The 23,489-nt window shown below is 39.9% G+C and overlaps 1 protein-coding gene across 1 annotated transcript in view; it reads right to left on the bottom strand.

The window, feature by feature from the left end:
- The window catches only part of LOC109913055 (lisH domain-containing protein ARMC9), a 93,415-nt gene that overhangs the window by 40,298 nt on the left and 29,628 nt on the right, over positions 1–23,489 (bottom strand). The window contains 3 exon segments of the mRNA XM_048604585.1: positions 9,830–9,867; positions 16,471–16,569; positions 22,051–22,208. Coding sequence (XP_048460542.1) covers positions 9,830–9,867; positions 16,471–16,569; positions 22,051–22,208 — 295 coding nt within the window.

A 23,489-nucleotide genomic window follows, 5' to 3' on the forward strand; every position in this document is an offset into this window, starting at 1 on the left:
ATTTTCCTCCAGATCACTTATATTTCAAACAACAAAGGTCCCAGCATTGATCCCAGCAGAACACTACTAGCTACTGAACTCCATTCAGAAAAGCATCCTTCCACTGCTTCTGTCTTCAAATGACTAAGCAAGTTCTGTATCCACGTAGCCAGCACACCCCGGATCCCAAGAGACTCTATCTTTTGTATCAGCCTGCCATGAGGTACCTTACCAACTGCCTTACTAAAGTCCATGGAGACAACATCCACTGCCCTTTCCTCATTAATCATTCTTATCACCTCCTCAAAAAACTCATTTAACTTGGTGAGACATGACCTTCCCACACAAACCCATGCTGCCTATCACTAACAAGTCTATTTGCTTCCCAATGTGAATAAATCCTGTTTATCAGTATCTTCTCCAACAGCTTCCCTACCACTGATGTCAAGTTCACTGGCCTGTAATTACCTGGATTATCTTGCTTTCTCTTCTTAAACAAAGAAAGAAAATTGGTCATTCTCCAGTCCTCTGGAACCTCGCCTGAGGCCAGAGAGGATACAAAGATATCTGTTAAGGCCCCAGTTATTTCCTCCCTTGTTTCCCGTAGAATCCTGCGATAGATCCCATCTGGCCCTGGGGATTTGTCAACCTTAACGCATTTCAAGACATCCCAACATTTCCTCCTACATTATGTTGACCTGCCCAAGAGTATACACACACGTTTCCATAATCTCAATATCCCTCTCTTTGGTGAATACTGATGTAAAGTACACGGTAAGGATTTCACCCATTTCCTCTGGCTCCATACATAACCTCCATCTTTTATCCTAGAGTAGGCCTACTCTTTACCTAACTACCCTCTTGCTCCTAATATATGTAGAAAATGCCTACGATTCCCCTTAACCCTGCTGGCCAAGGCAGCAAAGTGGCTCAGTGGTTAGCACTACTGTCTCACAGCGCCAGGGACCCAGGTTCAATTCCATCCTGGGGCAACTGGCTGTGTGGAGTTTGCACATTCTCCTTCTGTCTGCGTGGTTTGCTCCGGTTTCCTCCCACAGTCCAAAGATGTGCAGGCTAGGTGGATTGGCCATGCTAAATTGCCCATTGTCTTCAGGAATGTGTAGATTAGGTACATTAGCCATGGGAAATGCAGGGTTTTAGGGAAAGAGTCATGGGATGGTGTGGGTGGGATGCTCTTCGGAAGGTCATGTGGACTTGTTGAGCCAAACAGCCTGCTCCCACACTGTAGGGAGTCTATGATTTCATGGCCCCCTTTAGCCCTCCTAACTCCCCATTTGAGCTCTTTCCTACTTTCACTGTATTCTTCAAGGTCTTTGTTTTTAGTTGCCTAGACCTTGGGTATACTTTCTTCCCTTTTTGACCAAGCTAATAATTTCCCCTGTCATCCAAGGGTCCTGAATCCTGCCATTCCTGTTCTTCATTTTCACAGGAACATGCCTGTCCTGCACTCTAATCAACTAGTCTTTAAAAGACTCCCACAAATCATATGTGGATTTACCCTCAAACAGCCGCACCCAATCCACATTCTCCAATTCTTGCAGATGTTACTGATGTAACTCATGAAGACTTCTTTGAAAGCACCTTCCAAACCTGTGACTTCCACCACCTGGAAAGATAAAGGCAGTAAACACAAGGGAACATCACCATCTGCAACTTCCCCTCCAAGCCATACAGCAAGCTGACTAACATCATCATTCATTCACTGTCACTGGATCAAAATCTCTGAACCTCCTTCCTAACAGCACTGTGGGCATACCTACACTCCCAGGATTGCAGTAGCACAAGAAGGCAACTTATCACCACCTTCTCAAAAGGCAATTAGTGATGGGCAATAAATGCTGACACAACCAGTAAAGGCCACATCCTATGAACGAGTAATAAAGAAAAATAATTTCCAATGATTTCTGATCAGTTTCCTTAATGATTTGCATACTGAACTGGGTTGTATTGATACTGAATACTCGAACAAATGACGCATGCTATATATTTGAATAACTGATTACCGGTGTGATAGAGTTTTTGAGGCCAACTTGTAAAATGCATGCTCTTTGCCCTTTGAGAGATGCATCAAGCTCCAAGATGGTCTGTCTCCTTGGATAATAGTGTTGCAAGTACATAGTACAGCGCAGGTCTCTTCTGACAATGCCTTTTTAAGTAATTCGACACATGTTGATCGTTATTCTTGAGTATATATAAAATATCCTTCCTTAAGAGCTTTCTTAATGGTAATGGTTTATCGGCAAAGTTTAATATTCAGAATTCTGAATAATGAGGTATTTGCCCTTCTCCTGTGTCAACTTGAGTTATACAGTCATAGAGATGTACAGCACAGAAACACACCCTTTGGTCCAACTCATCCATGCCGACCAGATATACTAAATTAATCTAGTCCCATTTGCCAGCATTTGGCCCCTATCCCTCTACACCCTTCGTATTCATGTACCCATCCAGATGCCTTTTAAATGTTGCAATTGTACCAGCCTCCACCACCTCCACTGGCAGGTCGTTCCATCCATGCACCACCCTCTGCGTGAAAAAGTTGCCACTTAAGTCCCTTTTAAATCTCTCCCCTCTCACCTTAAACATATGTCCTCTGGTTTTGGACTCCCCTACCCTGGGGAAAAGACCTTGGCTATTCACCTTATCCATGCCCCTCATGAGTTTATAAACCTCTATAAGGTCACCCCTTAACCTCCGACACTCAAGGGAAAATAGCCCCTGTCTATTCAGCCTCTCTCTATAGCTCAAACCCTCCAACCCTAGCAACGTCCTTGTAAATCTTTTCTGCACCCATTCAAGTTTCACAACAATCTTTCCTATAGCAGGGAGACCAGAATTGCCTGCAGTATTCCAAAAGTCGTCAAATATTCTGTACAGCTACAACATGATCTCCCAAATCCTATACTCAATGCATTGACCAATAAAGGCAAGCATACCAAATGCTTTCTTCATTACCCTGCCTATCTGCGACTCCACTTTCAAGGAACTATGAACTTGCACTCCAAGTCTCGTTGTTCGGCAACATTCCCCAGGACCTTACCATTAAGTGTATAAGTCCTGCCCTGATTTGCCGTGCCAAAACGCAGCACCTCACACTTATCTAAACTAAACACCATCTGCCACTGCTCAGCCCGTCTGCCAATTTGATCAAGGTCCCATTGTACTCCGAGGTAACCTTCTTCGATGTTGACTACACCACCAGTTTCGGTGTCATCTGCAAACTTACTAACCATACCTCCTACATTCACGTCCAAATTATTTATATAAATGATAAAAAGCAATGGACCCAGCATGGATCCTTGCAGCACGCCGCTGGTGACAGGCTTCCAGTTCGAGAAACAATCTTCCACTACCACCCTCTGTCTCCTACCTTTGAGCCAATTTTGCGTTCAAATGGCTAGCTCTCCCTGGATTCCATGTGCTCTAACCTTGGTAACCCGTCTACCATGTAGAACCTTATTGAACACCTTACTGAAGTCTATATGGACAACATCCACTGCTCTGCATTCATCAATCTCCTCTGTCATTACTGCAAAAAAAATTCAATCATCAAGTGAGTAAGACATAATTTCCTATGCACAAAGCCATGTTGACTATCCCTAATCGGTTTTTATCTTTCCAAATATATGTAAATCCTGTCCCTCAGAAACCCCTCCAAACTGTGAACTCAGAAGTTCACTTTACATAAAGCTGATCGTCTGGTTCCACAGCTTAGCAGAGTCTTTCTGATCCACTTAGGTCATAGGAATTGTTGAGTCTGTGCAATCCCGCTTCATCAGGAACTATCATTATCTTCATTGCTTGCTTATCCAGTTCTGCAACAAATAAATCTGAAAAGCAAAGCTCTATCCTTTGTTTACCACACCTAAATTTGGATAAGACATCCGATTCACGTTAGGGACTTGGAAGATCAAGAAGATGATACCCTGTCTTTTATGAATACTTACCACGTGTAGGGGACTTATTATTCCGTGGAGAGAGTAAGTAGTGTCGCTCGTGTGTTTTTTTCCCGCTTCTTCCCTGTTCTGTTTATAGCTGTGAACCTGGTATGATTGCCGTTTCAGGTGCTTCTTCATTTAGCATGGAATGGTACCCGAGGACATCTCGACTGTTCTATAGCTTTCACATCTCAATTTAAAACCAACACATTGCTCGCATGAACCATCTATCTGACTGTACTCACTGTTCAGCCAGCACAATTTGAATGTGATTTTGCCTCCTGGGATTTCAATGTATTTGTACATTTGATAACACTTCATTCCTTATCAAAAGATTTTCCTACGATCATCAAATTCACATTCATGTCTTCATGTCATCTAAGTGAAACCAATGTTGATCATCATGTTGTGCTTTTGTTTACTTAAACAAACTTTCCAATCTCATTCCAGGACTGGAAGACAGGCATTAGTTCTGTCCGCTTGAAGATTTATTACAAAGTTCAGCAACTACTCATACAGGAAAGCACAGCTCTTTCACACTGCATCTGCAGGTTAGACTGACAACAGCTGCTAGTCATATGTTCTACACTCTGGCTATTTGCTCATTAGTAATATCCCTCTTAAAATGATACAATACTCAGCGCCACATTTTAGAAAGGGAGTGAATGAATTGGAGAGAATGCAGAAGAGACTCATAAGAATGGTTCCAGGAATTGGGAATTTTAGTTATTTGGATGCTTTGGAGAAGGTATGCCAATTTTCCTCAGAGAAGGCTAAGAAGAGATTTGATAAAGGTATTCAAAATCATGAGGGATCTGGGCAAAGTTGATAGGGAACTATTGTTCCCATTGGTGGAAGAATCAAGTTCTAGAGAGAGCACAAATTTAAGGCAATTGGACAAAAGAAGCAATGACAACATGAGGAACAACTTTTTCAGGCAGCAAGTGACTAGAATTTGAAATACACAACCCAAGGGTTTCGTAGATTCAATTTGGACACACAAGAGGGAACCGGAAAAACATGCAGTATAACAGAAAGAAGGTGGGGAAATGGCATAAAGTAAACTGTTACATCAGAAAACTAGGACCTATCCATCACTTTGGTTTTGCCAACCTGAAAGTCTGTCTGAAAGCAGTGAGGTGGGATACATTCTTTCTGGATGGTGGTAGGAGAAGGCCAGACTCCCAAGTTGACATGCACTCATGTCGTGGGGACCATGACTTTATAGAGTTTAGTCTGGAGCAACTGGAACCAGTGCAGGAAAAAGTTGAATAGTCTGTTCTATCAAGGTGAGTGGAATGCCAGACAGGGAGGACGGGCCTGAGTTTCAAATATCACCAGAAATTCCAGCTGAAGAAGCTAAGGGATGTATGCTGCTCCTGAATGTGGGAGAAATCTTGCCAAATGTACATAGTTAACCCCTCAGGAAAGCTCAGGACCATAGCACTGTTGAGAACTTGTCAGTACTGATATTGCAGCTTTTCACGTCAATGACTCATGGGGACTGTCTACAGATGCCAGCAGTGTCCTAACTCAGTCTCATTTGTCCTTGCAGGAAAAAGGGACTCTCAAAAAGGCCCAGTTGAAAGAGCTGGACACCAGTGGTTTACTACAAGTAAGTTGGAAAATGTGAGATGGGCATTCCTGGAGGGGAGAAAGAATGGAAAGTAGAACTTATAGATTGACAAGTTAGTAGATGCCAGTCTATCTGATGCACTAGGAAGCCACAGAGACTTCCATTTTAACGGTTCTAGTTCTCATGATCATTCTTTGTGTCACCCACAGCTTAAAACATTGAGTCAGGACAGACCATCATATCTGCAACAAGCCAAGTACTGTCAGAGGATACCTTAAAGCAAGAGAACCTCCACCTGCACAGATATAGCCACCTTGAGAGAACTCTGCAGGCATAAAGATTGGCTAGAACTGGTTGATGAGCATGTCATGGGTGTGCAGGGAAAGATGAGAGAGACAGGGATAGCTGTGTGAAGTGCCCTTCACACAACGTTAGATACACAACTGCTCAGCAGCAATAGCTATACTCTCGCATGTTTTATGAGTCCTTTGAGGTAGTAAGCAATCATCAACTGTGAATTAGAAAATTAATTCAGCATGTGCGCACCAACGTGGAAAAAAGGTTTGCCTACATGAAAAAGGGCTAATTTCATGCAGAGCCAGACGACACAATGCAATCTGGAGCGCAAACAAGAACTGCTTACTGGCTTTTACAAAATGCATGCCACAATACATACAGCCTACGGTCGAGGTTATCAGCGGTGAGATGTTGAGAAGGCATGTCAGTTACACCAAGGGCAAGCCAATCACCACAGTGGATGATGGTTCCAGCCGTTATGGACACTGTCAAGATCATTGGGTCTCCTTGTCTCCCGTAACAGAGGGATTATCTGTGTAACAGGACTACCACCAGAGACTATGCCTACAACAACACAAGTGCAGCAGCCTTTGGGCATGATGAAGACAATCACCATATGCATTGCAGCCACATCCGGAGACAAGAGATAAAAGCACTGCCCTCACCTCAACCAAGGCCACAGGGTAGCACTTCATTGAATTAATTCAGAGTGAGGCCGGTTCATTGTTCACAGTACTGAGTAGTTCCACTGAGGTTGTTTCATTTGTAATTGCAATTTTATTTTTCTGAGCACCATATTGTTATAAACAAAGATGATGTTATCACTAACAAGTCAGACCGCAGACTGAAAACAGCCTTGGGAGGTCATATTTGGTTTTTCTTTATCTTAGCTAAGTGGTCTCTCACTAAAAGAAAAGCATTCACACACTCTTACAGCACCTTCTCTACAAAGAGCAATTTAGCTGTATCTTTAAGACAAAAAAGTTACCTTTACACCACTTATGCTGACATTACACAAACTCAATACCTTCAAAGGTACTCTCAACAACACGTACATTGTAACATTTTCAACTTCATACACACAAACAACTGTCAATTTCTATGGTTAGAGAATTAAGCTCTGTGAAACAATTCCGAATTCTTGTCCTGAAATTTTTCCAAGAAAATCAAAAGATTGTGGTCTGTATAAATAACAACTTTGTTCACAATGTTGCTAACATCTGTATCAAAATGATGTAGAACCAATACAAGACTCAACGTCTCTTCCAATTCTTGAACATTTTCGTTGACATGGTTAGTTTTTCTAAAAATAACTAACAGGCTGTTGGATTCCCATCTCATCATCCTGCAGTAAAACAGTGCCTACACAAATGTTGTTTGCATCAACAGCCGCTTTGAATGGATTCTCATAACTAGTCATAGCTAAAACCAGAGTGGTTGTCAGTACAGCTTTTAAGTTTTCAAAGGCACTTTGACACTTTTACATCCTTTCAAATTATCTGCCTTTTTGAACAAGTTGATTAAAAACGTAACCATGGTGTTGAAACTTGAAACAAACATAAAAACATAAGAAATAAGAGCAGGAGTAGGCCATCTGGCCAATTGAGCCTGCTCCACCATTCAATAAGATCATGGCTGATCTTTTTGTGGACTTAGCTCTGCTTACCTGCCCACTCACCATTACCTTATTTCCTTTACTGTTCAAAACCTATCTATCTTTGCCTTAAAAACATTCAACGAGGAAGACTCAACTGCTTCACAGCAGGGAATTACACAGATTCACAACCCTTTGGTTGAAGAAGTTCCTCCTCAACTCAATCCCTATTCTGCTCCCCCTTGTTTTGAGACTATGCCCTGTAGTTCTAGTTTCACCTGCCAGTGGAAACAACCTCCCTGCTTCTATCTTATCTATTCTCTCCATAATTTTATACGTTTCTATAAGAGCCCCCCTCATTCTTCTAAATTCCAATAAGTGTTGACCCAACCTACTCAATCTCTCCTCATGAGCCAACCCTCTCAATTCCAGAATCAAACTAGTGAACCTCCTCTGCATCCCTTCCAGTGCCGGTATGGGCTTTCTCAAGGAAGGAGACTAAAACTATAGATAATACTCCAGGTGTGGCCTAATCAGTACTCTAAACAGCTGCAGCATAACCACCTTATTTTTAAACTCTATCCCTCTAGCAATGAAGGGCAATATTCAATTTGACTTAATTACCTGCTGCAAACAAACCTTTTGTGATTTATGCATAAGGACACCAGGTCCCTCTGCAAAGCAGCATGCTGCAATTTTTCACCAGTTAAGTATTAGTCCATTTTGCTGTGATTCCTACCAAAATGGATGACCTCACATTTACTAACATTGTACTCCATCTGCCAGACCCTTGCCCACTCACTTAACCTAAAACAACAAAATCCACTCATGCCAACATAACTCAAAAATTTCATGTTTCACCTAAAGCTTGGGAAAATCTAAAATAGCCCATACTTTCACCTCTCTCAGTGCTACATGGCCTTGTACCACAGTGTGGCCCTAATAGATTTAGATTTACAGTCACATGTACATAAAAATACAGTGAAAAGTGTTTTTTCACGTGTTAGACACAAAGTGCCATCTTGAAACGCTGAATATCATGCAAGATTTTACTACAATAGAGTTCAGCTTTCTTTCTTCTTGTTCCTCCTCCATTGCTCCTCCAGTCCCTGCTTGACATCGGCCGGAGTCTCTGAAATAGGCTCTGCTCTGTCTGTAACAGGCCTCCGCTGCTGCCACAATTGCAACTGCCATGTCAAGCTGGAGCTATGGGCCTGGGGGTGCATCAGTTCTGTACCTCCTGTTTCCCATCCAATGCTCCTCCAGAAACTGCTGTCAGTCGTTGGGGTCCTTCGCCGACGCTTCTGGGAAGAAGCTTGAGGCTGTCTGTGGCGTGCTTAAATCACAGCACTAGAACACCCACATTTGGGGAGTGAGACCTAAAATCGGCAATCATTAATCCTTCTTGCTGGAATATTGCGCCAAAACCTGGCCTCTGCTTTAACCTTTACCTGCTGCCTGTGGATATTTAGCCACCTTTACCTTGGGAAATTCACTTTTAGCCAGATTTATAACCAAATGGCTTTTTATAGCTGAATAAACAGTTCAATCAAGTGGTGTAAATGTTCTTCCCAGGTTTGGCTACAAATAATCAAGTTACTGATTTAGATGTAGTCCTTTAATAATTTGAGTGGTTAATCATTGGAATGTTGCTGTGCATTTTTCATTCCAAATGCAAATTACTTTGCACTAATAACATCCATCTAGTGTGACAAAAGCCAATAATTCTTCCGCTTTGTCCAGGAGAATGTGCAAACTCCACACCAACAGTCACCCAAGAGACCCTGGCGCCGTGAGGCAGCAGTGCTAACTACTGAACCTCCGTGCCAACCAAAGAAGAGAACAGCTCTCAAGAAGAACATCACCAACAGCTACAGCAAGTAACTGTGTGAAGTAATGGAAGTGAAGAAAATATGTTTTACAATCGTAAGAAAAAAAATCACTGAAAACAGAAGTGAAAGATAAGAAATGAAGTCTTTGTACATGAGCAAATACTGCAAACCAGAGTCGAACACAGAGAACAAATGCTACAAATAACTGAAAATAAGGTTTTGGAGTAGAAAAATCAACTATGACCTTAAGCAACCTTTGTAAGGGAACAGGTAAATTTGTAACTTCAGTTTCCATAGTTATGTAAATGGTGTAACTGAGTCATTAATGTTTTATTGCTTCAGTAAATATAGTGCATTACAACTACAGAAAAGTACAGGCACACCTAAGTTGTATGGACGTGACTATAAATAGCAAAAACAGCACTTCATATCTGGAGATAGTAACAACTGCAGATGCTAGAGTCACTGTAGAGCCGGAGGAACACAGTAAGCCAGGCAACATCAGAGAACTGCACTTAAACAGCACCACTGGGATGCCTGAATATAAGAAAAGATACAAACTTGAAACTTTCAAATTATTTATATCACTTACATAGCAGGAACAACGGATGCTCTCAGCATAGATGATGCCTGTTTTGAAAGGAATGTAAAGAACATTGTTTAAATGGATTGTTTTGATATTAATGAACCAGCAACACATGCAGCAGCTATGAATAAATTTGGAAGAAAACAATCAGCAGCTTTCCAATCGCAACGCCTTTGCAGATTAGAGTATTTTCTGCTTTTCATTAGTAGAGTGAAATGTCACTTGTAAAGGTTACATGCACTGCAGATGATGACAAGCAAAGTAAGGCAGGGCTCCATGCTAAAATTACCTCATACACCGAATGCAAGTCAACCAGGCAAATTAATGTTTCAGTTTGAAACTATTTGTTAGAAAACAAGTGCAATAAAATGTTAAAAGAAGACGTTCTTAAATTTAAGCTTGCTCAGAAGAACCAATAGACATATAAACAATGCACCAGAATGGTTTTCAAGTAATTCACACTTCCTTATTTATACGGGCTGACAGAGTGAAATTTAAGGCCTAAACATTCTGGATATTGAGGTCAGTGGAAACAAAGTGCATTAGCACTTGTACTGGCTCAGACATTTTTATAGCCTCACTATTATTTCTAATGAAAATCCAGGCCACAGTATGATTTGATATTATAAATATTTATAAGACTTTCTCAACTGAAATCAAGTATAAGAATTCATTTTCAATATCTTTTCAGTTTTATGAAAGCCATACAACTAGTATACAGTGAAATCAGCTTTAGTGATCAGTATATGAAGTGAACATGAGGACATGGTGTATTTGTCCAAAAACATGTGTATTAACCACATGCCAGCTTGGTTGGTATATCAAACGTTTTTTGCTGGAATCAATTTTGGTTTCAATTTCCTAATTTGCTTTAAACCTCACTGCAAACTTCTGAGTTTCAGGGTGCCAATCAGCAGCATTGCTGTATAGATAAAGGAACACTGCTTGGCATTAACCAAGATCACAAACCACTGTTAAGGGGGTTTCCAAACGATGAGATATTCAGATTATTAAAATGAAAGAAGTTATTCTGTTCATTAATTTCAATCAGAAAATTAGCAGTCTGAAAACTGCTCAAGTACCAATGTGTCTTCAAAATGATTCCAATGCTAGCATGCTATTTTTTGTTGTGACAAAAATAATGGAACGCTATAATAATCTTCGAATTCCTTTTACTTTATTGCCATTTAACTAAGGTAGCAGAGATAGGAAACTGATTTGCATTTTATTGGTTAGCTCTTTGAAGGGCTATAAACGTTGAGCAACATTGTTCACTATAGAATGTAATCTGTAGCACATAGGGATTCTTGCACAGCTACCTTCAAAAAAATTGTACAGTTGGTCACATCACCATTTCAGTTGGTGAACACAACTGATTAGTATTACCACATTCTACAGGTACCATCAACAACTATTTCAAAATATTTTAAAACAGTTATGTAATTATTTCCAACTCAGAAATTAATATGTCATTAGGATGAAGCAAAAATGGAACAATGATGAAATAAAGGAAAATATAAGACAAGAACAGGCATTCTGAAGTCTAGAAAGAATATTAGAAACTCACAGATCCATCACTGTTACAAGGACTCTGAAAGTAAACATCCATTTTTGAACAGATAACCAGACAACAAAATAGAAAAAATTCACAGAAGTTAGAATACTTGCAAAAAAACCCCAAAATTTTATTAGTGCAAAGCAACTAAAACATTTAGATTTTAGCCTTTTGCCTCCTTCAGACAAAATGATTCATTCAAAGTGTGAAGCAATATGGTGAAAGTAGCCTGCTGAAGGCAACAGGTTCAAGTCTAAAAGCAAACAATAATACTGTTAAGTATATAGTTTCAAATGAACTTCCCTTAAAAATTACCTTAAGTTACAATTTGCATGTAAAAAATAGAAAATCATTCACATTTTATTTGTCATTAGGATAATATTAGAAAGAAAAATAAATGACTTGATAGGAAGTTCTCAGTGAAAGAAAATAAATAATCATTACACAGATGGAATACTTAGATTTAATGCTAGAAATGTTTATTAACGAGCAAGTGTGTTGTTGCAACCTGAAGGGTGGAGAGTGAAATTTTGAAAACAGTGAGTGGTGGTAAAGCTGAATGGAAGACTGGGGTCATTGCTTGATTTGAGCAATTAGAACAATCAACAGAAATGGCTGCATGATCCATCAGAAGGAACACAGTCCTCCTGAATGAAAAGCATGACTTATACTCATAGAATTCCTACAGTGTGGAAACAGGCCTTCGGCCCAACAAGTCCACACCGACCGTCAGAACATCCCACTCAGACCCATCCACCTAAACTACACATCCTGAACGCTACAGGCAATTTAGCATGGCCAATCCACCTAGCCTGCACATCTTTGGTCTGTGGGAGGAAACCGGAGCACCCGGAGGAAACCCACGCAAACACAGGGAGAATGTGCTAACTCCACACAGACAGTCGGAATCGAACCCAGGTCCCTGGTGCTGAGAGACAGCAGTGCTAACCACTGAGCCACCGTGCCACCCCTAAAAATTATATAACAGCAAAAGACATAGGAGCAGGAGTAGGCCATTTGGCCCCTCAAGCCTACCTGCCATTCAGTGAAATCATGGTCGATCTGCCAGAGGCCTCAATCATCTTTCATGTCAGCTCAGATGAGTCACTGAGTCCCAGATATTTCAAAAAGTTATCTCAAATTTAAGTACTTTCAGTGATTTATATAAATGTCTCCACAATTCTTTTCAACGGAGAATCCCAAACATTCACTATTCATGGGAGAGCAAATTCCTTTGTATCTCAGTTTAAAATGAGTGTACTGTTATTCTGTAACTAAGTTCGAGATCCCCCCACTAGTGGAAACACCTTTTTATTTTTTTCTTCTTTATTCAATCATGGGATGAGGGTGTTGTTGGCTAGGCAGCACTTATTGCCCATTCCTAATTGCCCAGAGGGCAGGTAAAAGTCAACCACATTGCTGTGGGTGTGGAGTCACATGTAGGCCAGACCAAGAAAGGATGGCAGTTTCTTTCACTAGAGGACATTAGTGAACCAGATGGGTTTTTCCAATTATCAACAATGGATTCATAGTCCCTTAATTCTTAATTCCAGATATTAATTGAATTCCAATTCCACCATCTTCCATGGCAGGATTTGAACACAGGTCCCCAGAACACTATCTGGGTCTCTGGATTAATAGTCCAGCGACAATGCCACCAGGCCATCACCTCCCCTACGTTAATGAGCATAGAGAATTGTCTATAAGACACCTGCATCTTGAAAAAAAAGTCAATGCATTCTGCTTATGAGTTTCAAAATTTAAACATGTGCTTTAAGTTGATCACAGAATAAATAATTTCTGTAAAACATAAATATTCACATCAAAATACATAACACAATTACAAGCTTATTCATATCTTTGTCTTTCTACTCACTTTTTTATTGTGATATATACCCACCCAGTTAATTAATACCTTGCAGATCAAGAAATCCTGAAACCACCTCATCTAACTAAAGATTGCTATTCAAGATTATTTACCCAAAGCAAGAATTGTTTGTGGAAATGCGTAAAGAGCATTGTGTCAGGGAAGAGGTAGCAATGGAACTTGCTTTTCTTTGATAAAGTTCATCTATGATGATGATGAACTTTATCAAAGAAAAGCAAGTTCCATTGCTACGTCTTTCCTGACACAATGCTCTTTATGTATGTCAACGACTATTCCCATAAGTAAGCCTTCACTTTCACTTAGTGAGACTGGACCCTTACATGTTCAATATTTGGTAATGCAGTAAGTCTGCAAAGTTGAAGTAAAGCTTTCATCAGCACATTTAATTTAATGGACATGACACAGACTCCAGGAGTTCTGAGCTTTTATATCCCGAGTAATGAAGCAATGCTTAAGACACAAGTAAAATGAAAAAATTGTCTTAATGAAAGCAGCTTCCGTTTTTCTGTTTACATAGCACACCACCAAATATGTCTTCTAGAAGTAGGTCATCTGAAAGAAGTGGTTTGTCCAAGATTTTTGACAAGCTGTTGCAGGGGTTGAAGGGTGGGTGGGGAAACCAATTTAACTTTTCTCTCACCTGGAGGACTGCTAAGCAAATTTCAGAAACATAAGATTTGCCACAACAGTATATGTATTTCAGAAAAGAAAAATCCCAAAGCAAAAAATCAACAATTTAGATGTGTAATTAATAAAATGACCATTCAAAAATGCTAAGCAGCAGGACTAACTAAAACCTTTTTCTCCGTTTATGATAAAGAGAAAAGAGCGAAGAGAGAAAATGACTAGACCTCAAGTTCCAACCACAAGTGAATGTGAATGACAATGGAGCTGATTTTAACTAACACTGATCTTCATTCACCTCTGGTGGAGCACACTCAGAGCTTGGGAACATGTGGCCGGAGGAGGAGGAGGAGGAGGAGTGGAAAGGTGGGTGCATCCAGCACAATCCAACACAATCAACTATCCAGTCACTCACTCACCCACCAACCTCCCCAGTTTCTCTCACACACCTATCCACCCACAACTCCCAGCAATTCACTCTCCCACCCTTTCCACTCACTAACCCCTCCAGTCTCTCTAACACCTATCCACCTTCCCCAATCACTCATCCAAGCTCCCACCCTCAAAAGCAATCATCTTCCCCATTCACTCAATCAGTAGGTGGCTTCTCTCTGGGTGCTCCAGTTTCCTCCCACATTCCAAAGACGCGCAGGTTAAGTGGACTGGCCATGCTAAATTGCCCCGAGGTTTCCAGGGATGTGTATGCTAGGTGGGTTAGCCTTAGTTAATGCGGGGTTATTGGGATAGCATGGGGATGTGGGTCTGGGTGGGATTCTTTTCAGAGGGCTGGTATAGACTCATCGGATCGAATGGCCAAACTGGATCTTAAAAGATGAACCAGTCAGGATGGTCAGGGGTGTTTCAATGTTAAAAGGTGTTGGGGAAGATAAAAGGAAAAGAAAAGTTCAAAAATGGCCCATCTCTCACTCCTTTCCCCCGCAACCAATTAAAATGTCAATTGAGGACACTCTCAAGGCTCTTCCTTAACTGGTGGATCGTAGACAACATCAGAAAGCAGTTAAGAATCAACCATACGTGGAAGAGATCAAGTAAGGACATTAGACAACCAGTTACATTTTTATGGCCAACAAAAATCCAACAGCTCCTTAATCATGTTGACTGGCACCAGCTTTGGATTATAGGGTTTTCAAATTTATTTATAAATTATAAATTTATGAATTAATCAACTTCTCATTGCGGAAAGTAACCATATTCTATATTTATTTGTCCTAGTCTCTGGAATACAAATGCAGTAACGTAACCACCGTATGTCAGAACTCCAAAGGTATTATATGCTTATAATGATAAATAGATTGTAGTAAATTTATTTTAACACAGCATGAGAGATGATCTGTAAGTTCACAGAGGACACAAAAGTTAGTGGTGTGGTAAACAGTGAGCAGGAAAGCTTTAGTCTCCAGGATGACAAACACAGGCTCATCAGATGGGCTGAACAACAGCAAATGGAATTTAATGCTGACAAGTGTAAGGTGACGCATTTGGAGAACTAACAAGGGAGTACATTTTAAGTGGCAAGGCATTAGGAAGTACAGAGGATCAAAGGGACTTTAGTGTGTATGTCCATAGATCTTTGAAGGCAGCAGGACATGTAGATAAATTACATAAGAAAGCATATGGGATACTTGCCATCATTAGTGAAGGCATTGAATACAAGATCAAGGAGGTTATGATGGCGTTGTATATAATATTATTTAAGTAACAGCTGCGGGAGTGTGTGCAGTTCTGGTTGCCACACTATAGGAAGGATGTGATTTCAACAGACAGAGTGTAGAAGAGATTCATCAGGATGGTGACTGGCTGGAGTGAATCAGCTATGAAGAGGAACTAGACAGGCTGTAGTTGGCGTCCTTAGAGCAGAGAAGGATGAGGGAGAATCTGATTGAGACACACAAAGTTCCGAGGTGCACAGGCAGAATAGATGGCCATGTGACGACTGGCAGACACACGATGAGCTGAAGACCTTTTTCCAATGCTGTGAAAACTCAAAGGCTTTCTATGAGAGCTTGTAGACATAACAAGCTTACATTTCAGTGCAGCACCGAGAGAATTCTGCACAGCTGAAAGGACCACTTTTTATCTGCTTTCTCAGATGGATGAACAAAATCCCACTGTACTAAGTGAAGAGCAGCAGGAGATTGCTCCCAGTAACCACTGTTCGTCCCTCAAAGAGGAATAATATTAACTGCTTATATCATAGTGTATCTCAAAAGGTCTTTGTGTGATCTCTGTGTGCAAATGGATCAAAATGTTTCCCGACAATTAAACAATGACAACTTCAAAATAACTGCCACATTCAATCTATTTTGGATCAATGAGTGATCTTGTTCAAATTTCATCTGGGTAATTGCTGAAATTTAATTCAAAAATCTGCCAGTTTGTGAGCTGTCAGCACACGGATTTTTGCAGCACTGTTAATTGCTCACAGGATGCCATGGAAGGGGTGGGGGTGCACAGAGAGTGAAGACCAATTACTTCAAAACTAGAATGATAATTATATAAACAGCTTACAATTAATACAAATCTCAAATTTAATTCACAAATCCAATGGCTTGTACTTACAGTTCCTGGTCTTGTGAAGTCAATGCTTTGGGCCACGCTTTGTCTCATTTGGTTGCTAAACAGTCGCACACAGACACTCTGAAGATATTCTGGTGTAATCTAGTAAAATTGAAAAAAGATCATTCAGTGATATTTAAGTTGTACATTTTTGTTTTATAGCTGTAACCATCTTTTTTCAGGTCTTTTTTGGGATCACAATGTCCCAGTGATGCAAGCAGGTCTGCCCTGTTCTTAGGTCTTTTTAATAAATTGCTTAAAGTTTTGCAACATCAACAGTTTTGCGACATCAGCTAAGGGTAATTCATCACTAATATTTTTCATATTGACTTACAGAGAATAATTTATCCTCTACTGATCTATACGAAATAAGAATCTACCTTCTGAGAAATTAAAGAGGTATCCTCAAATGAAACTTATTGAGAAATTGTATGAAAAACATTTGACAGCTTATTAGATCAATGAAGCATTCCAAAAACATTCAATTTGTTTTGGGCATTAGTTGTACTAATTAACAATCTTATAGTATATAACAAATTGAAGAAATGATTTTGCCCATTATTGTAATATGGTTTACATACTTTAATCATAGTAAACCTCTAGCAAAAGAATGTAAGCTTCTGAGACACTCCAGTCCTGTTCTTCCAAGGGAGGAACGTGGATCAGAAACAACTGTTCTCAGTTTAAATAATGGTAATTACAAAGAAACAATGGCAGAGCTGGCTGGAATGGACTGGGAAAGGACTGTTGAGAAACAATGGCAGATGTTTAAAAAACAGTTCATGGCTCACAGCAAAGACATATTCCAGTGTGTGATGAAGATTTCAGAAAGGGGATAGCCCAAACATGGTTAATGAGAGAAGTTAATTGCCAAATTAAAGGAAAAAACATACAACATGGTAAAGATTAGCGGGAAGCCAGTTGATTGGGAAAGTTTTAACAACCAACAAAATATAACAAAAAAGTGAGGAAATAAACCAAGTGTTAAGTTTCAAGTAATAGTGAGAGGTACAGCAAGAGCTTATTTAAATACATAAGAAGGAAACAAAAAGTCAAAGTGAACACAGGCCCCTTTGAGAATGAAAAAGGGAAATAATAGTGAGAAACCAGAAAATGGCAGAGGAGTTGAATAAACACTTTGCATCAATCTTCACAGCAGAAAACATTAATAGCAAACCAAAATTGCTAAATATTCAAAGGAAGAGAGGTAATAAATACAACAACTATCACTACAGAATAAAAACTAATGAAACTATTGGGGACTAAAGCCTGATAGATCTCCTAGACCTGATGGGTCACATCCTAGGATATAAAAGGAAGTAGTTACAGAGATAGCAGATATACTGGTAGTAATCTTCCAGGAATCCACAGATTCTAGAAATGTCTCAGATGATTGGAAAACTGCCAATATAATGTATTATTTTAAAAGTGAAGACAAAAAAAAATAACTACAAAACAGTTAGCTTAACATCTATTATTGGGGAAATGTTAAAGAATCTATTACCAAAGAATAAAATAGCTGATCATTTCAAGATACATAATATGATCAAGCAGAGTTAGTCTGGCTTTCAGAGGAAACCATGCCTGATAAATTCACTTGAATGCTTTGAAGAAGTAACAAACAGGTTCGACAAAGGAGAAGAAGTGGATGTAATATATTTGGATTTTATCAATTCATTTGACGCTGTATAACTCATCAGGTACTTAATAAAATAAGAGTTCATGGTGTTGGAGGTGATATATTAGCAAAGAGGATTTGCTAAATAATAGAAAGCAGAGAGTTGGGATAAGGGGGGCATTTTCAACAGGCAACCTGTACCAAGTGATGTGCCACAGGGCTGGGGCCACAATTATTTACAATATACATTAATGACTTGGATGAGGAAAGTGAATGTACTATAACCAAATTTGCAGATGACACAAATATAGATGGGGAAGGCAAGTGTTGAGGATGACACAAGAGTCTACACAGGGGTATAGACAGGTTACACGGCTGGGCACAAACTTAGCAGATGGGAAAATGTGAGGTTATGCACTTTGGCAGGAAGAATAGAGAAGCTGAATATTATTTAAATGGAGAAACATTACACAAAGCTACAAAAGGATTTAGGAATCCTTACCCAAGAATCACAAAAAAACAGCATCCAAGCTTAGAGGGTAAAATGGAATGTTGCCCTTTATTTCAAGAGGGAATGGAGTACAAAAGTAGGAAAGCACTAGTCAGGACACAGCTGGAATACCGTGTTGGGCCTGTACTCTTTGGAATTTAGAAGAATGAAAAGCAACTTTATTGAAATTTACAAGATTATTAGGGGACTTGACAGGATAGATGCAGAAAGGTTGTTGTTCTTAGTGGAAGAGTCTAGGATAAAAGGGAATAATCTCACAATAAGGAGTCACTAAGACAGAGTTGAGGAGAAATATCTTCACGTAGAGGGCAGAGAATTATTGGAAGTCTTCACTGCAGTAGGCTGTTGAAGTTAGGTTGTTAAGTATACTCAAGATCAGGATAGTTTTTAATCAGTAAGGGAATCAAGGATTATGGGGAGAAAGCAGAAAGTGGAGTTGAGGATTATCAGGTTATGGTCTAACTGAATGGCAGAGCAGACTCAATGGGGTGAATGGCCTACTTCTGATGCTATGTCTTATAGTCTAATTAATTTTAGAGGTGACGCCATACATACTAGATGTAATCTGACCACATTATTCTAGGCTTGGGCTACAATTCAACAATTTAAAAGTAATTTGTGGAAGAATTCCTTCACTTAATAAAATAAGTTAATCTCTTAGGAATTCCAACTCATTGTAAATTTTGTTGCTGATATCCTAATCCTTGCTGCCCTCAACTTGACTGACTGACACGGAGCTGTGGTCCTCTAATTCATCAAATTCAAAAGTCCCATTGTTCAATTTGAGTAAATGGTCTGATCTCTCCTTTTCTCTGAAGAGTTATTTAAAGGGCTACATTTAAACCCAGATTCCTGATCCCAGTAGCGTGCTGAATTCTAGTTGGAAATCTGGGTGTGGCCATGATGAGAGGCTGAAGAAGATTTCTGAGATGGTGGAAAATTAAGAGCACTCCCCCCAAAAGGAGTCCTATCCAATGCCGAAAGCTCTGCATAGTGGTGGCCAATGGGAATGCCTGAGGTTCCAGGTAGGCAGCCACTCCTTAAAAACAGGTGGTCGCTGCTGTTGTGGGTGGAATCAAGGAGTCACCTCATTTGCAAATAATACCAAACTGCCTGGCAACAGTGACCCTGTGGCCACGATGCATCTATGCTGGACTGCTTTGCAAGTTGCATCTCTGGCAATGTACCTTGCTACTGGGAGGCCATCAATCTGTAGGTCTCAGCCAGACTGTGGAGGCACATATGGTATCTATAAAATCCAGAAGGTACTTCAATAGTATCCTCAATTAGCATTTTAATTAGTTAATTAGTAACCCATCTTTGGCAGATGGTAGCTATCACCCCCAAGAAGCTGCTTTAATAATAACAGGCCAGAGGCAGGAAGATACGGTTAGGCCTATGCAGTGATTGGAACCAGGTGGATCTTGTTGACAATGAGATCCTTGATTGGGGTTGTAAACCTGGGCCAATCAGGATGCCCTGACTGACCAATACGTAAATAAAATGTGACTTGGTCTAGGGAAAAACAAAAAACAAAAAATATATAAACAGGGGATTCAGAATCTCCTCGGTTCAGAGGACTGACTCCAAGCTGGCTGGTCACAGCCAATGGACTGTGACCAAGTAAATAAAGGGTGACTTGGTGATGGTATCCCTGCCTCTGTACAGTTATTTCAACCTACGTGCTTGCCAGTAGCAAGAAGTTGCCAGCCCGCTGACTTCCAACTCAGAGTGAAAACTCTTTATTATGCTAGCTTTCTATAGGGCTTACAGTGTTTTTCACATTTTTACACTAGCATATTGAAATTACAGACAGCATTATCTATCAGCCATTCTGAACTATTCACTTTTCTGCAGTTGATGCCTGAGAATATCAAAAGTACAACTTTCCTGTTACCATCTTCATGCTGTGATAACCCTATCATGTAGCAGTGAACCTCAGACTATTTTTCCCCCGGGGATGAATTGAATTTCCTTTTTCTGTTTCTCCACAAACTACTTCACGGCTATTTGCATTACTGCTTCAGCTTTCTAAACTATGATATTCCATTCAATTCCATTTGTGCTCCCATAAGCAACTAGTGAAGCATCTCCGCAATTAAAATGTAATCAATAAAAAATTTTATGAACTGATGAGAACTTTCACCCTAACGCTATAGTCTTTGTGCAAAAAGCCTTGAAAAATTTGCACCTGGTTGAATTAAGTGTGACTTGGTTTTTAATGATGTTATAACTTCAGAGTTACTGCTTATCACCCTCCCTGGCCCTGAGGAACTCGTTTTATGTTTATGATATCAATTTAAAACAAATAGATTGTTTTAAAAAATTGTTCATTGCTATTTTATCTTTTAAATCCAGTAATATCAGAAAAGACAACAAAGTGCACTATGTGTGAGCATTTTAATGTGACTGGCTGATGAGCTGCTTGCTGCTGCTGTATACTGCATGCTAAGACATTCTCTTAAATTGGCATTAGAAATAAATGCTCAGGAGGTAAAAGATGTATTATGACTCAGCTGTACTGGTTTCAGTTTGTCTTGTACACTTGCATTTGGTTGCACTAAAATTGTGAATGGGCATGTTCATGGAGCCTCTTCCTCCCTTTAACTGTTTGCCCACCATTGTAGGACTGCAGACTTTGCTCTGACCCACTGGTCGTGCTTAGTTCTATCTCATGCAGGTTGCTTTTGTTGTTTAGCATGTATGTAGTTCTCTGTTGTATTTTCACCAGGTTGGCATTTCATTTTTGGGTATGTCTGCTGCTCTCTACAATATTCATTGAACCAGGTTTAATTGACTGACATGCTGGGAATTGCGGAGTGAAGTATTTAACAGGTTGTGATTGTGTTTGAATGCAATTCTGCTCCTGATGATTCAAAACTCTTTCTGGTTGCCAATGCTGACCTGCTAAACTGGATCTGAATCCATCCCCCTTTAGCACAGTGATAATGCTACACAACACAATACAGGGCAACTGGTGGACCTCTGTGTGACTGTCATATGTACCAGTACTGTAACTGACAGATGGAATTTTTGACAGATAGTTTGGAGTGGACCCTTGTGTTAGTTCTCTCGTTACTTCAAGTTAGTATGCTACCTCAGTCCTTCAGGTCATGACCAGCTTAGACAATATTTGTTTCTCATCCTATTTGGTGCTACTGGACTTCTTTTGGTGATGGACATAGAATGTACTGTAGTCAAAGAACTTCAGTGCTTTTTCCAAGTTGTATTCAACAATCGAGGGAGTATAGTAGGTGGTCATCAGCATGAGAGTTCCTTGCCCATGTTTGACCTGATGCCATAAGACGTCATGAAGCTCCAGAGTCGACACTGAGGACTCAGAGTCACTCCCTCCCAACTGCATACCAATGTGCTGTCACCTGTAGTGAGTCTTTCCTGCCGGTGGGTAGCACTTACCCAGGAATGGTGAAGAAGGAATAAGCAAGAGTCTTACCATTTTACCATTTACTGTAGCTTCCAAAGAATCTACAAGTTCTGCAGTGACTCCAATCAAGCTGTGGTAATCCTCTTGCATCTTTCTGTACCTCTTCATGTATGTTGCTGCTTTTCTCTCTGTTTCTACTAACTGTTGCTGAAGTTGTTGCAACAACTCTGCCAATAAGATATCAACACAATGACCAAACAAGAAAATTTCCTTATCTATTATTTTTAAATAGAATGCATTATTTGTTACTCCATCAGCTTTCCTGGAAATACCCCCACAGTTCAAGCATTCAACAACTTCCAATTCCATAAACTCAATACAATTAAGATATCCTTGCATTTGTCAAAGTGGAATATTAGTTAAATCACACGTTGCAAATTTTCTTGAACTTAATTTTTCACTTTCAAGACTTTGGAGGCATCCATATGTCCTATTGTCAGCTGTAGCTCAGCAGGTCACTAAACACCTTTAAGACATCAGTTTCTGAGTTCAAGTTCAACCTGACGAATGAGCACTCAAATCAAGGCTGGCACACCAGTGCAGTATGAACAAATACTACTCTGTCAAGAAGTATTACCTTTCAATGAGACTTTAAACTGCTTGAGTAGGTGGATGTAAATGATCCTACACCAATATTTTGAAGAAGACAGCAATTATCTCAGCATCCTAGCCAATATTTTGCTGTGTGCAAACTGGTTGCTGCATTTCCTACAGCATAATATTGGGCATACTTCGAAAGTGCTTTATTGACTATACAAGTATGTTGAGACATCCAGTGGTTGTGAAAATTGCTATACAAGACCAAAAGATATAGGATCAGAATTAACCATTCAGCCCATTGAGTATGCTCCGCCGTTTGATCAGGACTGATTTGTCCTTTTCTCCCACCTTCTCCCAATAACCCTTGATTACCTTACCAATCAAAAACCTATCTCTTCCTTAAATACATTAAATTACTTGGCCTTCACAGCCCTCTGAGGCAATAAGTTCTACAGATTAACCACACTCTGGCAGAAGAAATGCCTCTTCATTTCAGTTCTAAAGGGGCATGCCTTCATTCCGAGGCTGTGCACTTGGGTCCTAAACTCTCCTACTAGTGAAAACATCATCTTTACATCCACTCTATCCAGACCTCTTCAGTATTTCGTAAGTGTCAAACAGATCCCCCCTCATTTTCTAAGCTCCATGGAGTACAGATGTCTAATATTTGTCCGAGATTTACATATCTGAAAATAATTATCCCAAAAGTGCACTTACGATGTTGTTGATTTTTAAGGATAATACTAGCTAGTGTGTTTTTGCTTCAAGACCATAGAATGGATTATTACGTTAAAAGCTCTTGGACTCCAAGGCTATTAACAAAAATTCAGTCACAACAGACAGTTCTCAAAGATTCTTATCCAGTAAAAACAGAAAGTGCTGGAGAAGCTCAGCAGGTTTTGCAGCAT

Source organism: Rhincodon typus, chromosome 13, assembly GCF_021869965.1.
Source record: "Rhincodon typus isolate 14 chromosome 13, sRhiTyp1.1, whole genome shotgun sequence".
Classification (NCBI taxonomy): Eukaryota; Metazoa; Chordata; class Chondrichthyes; order Orectolobiformes; family Rhincodontidae; genus Rhincodon; species Rhincodon typus.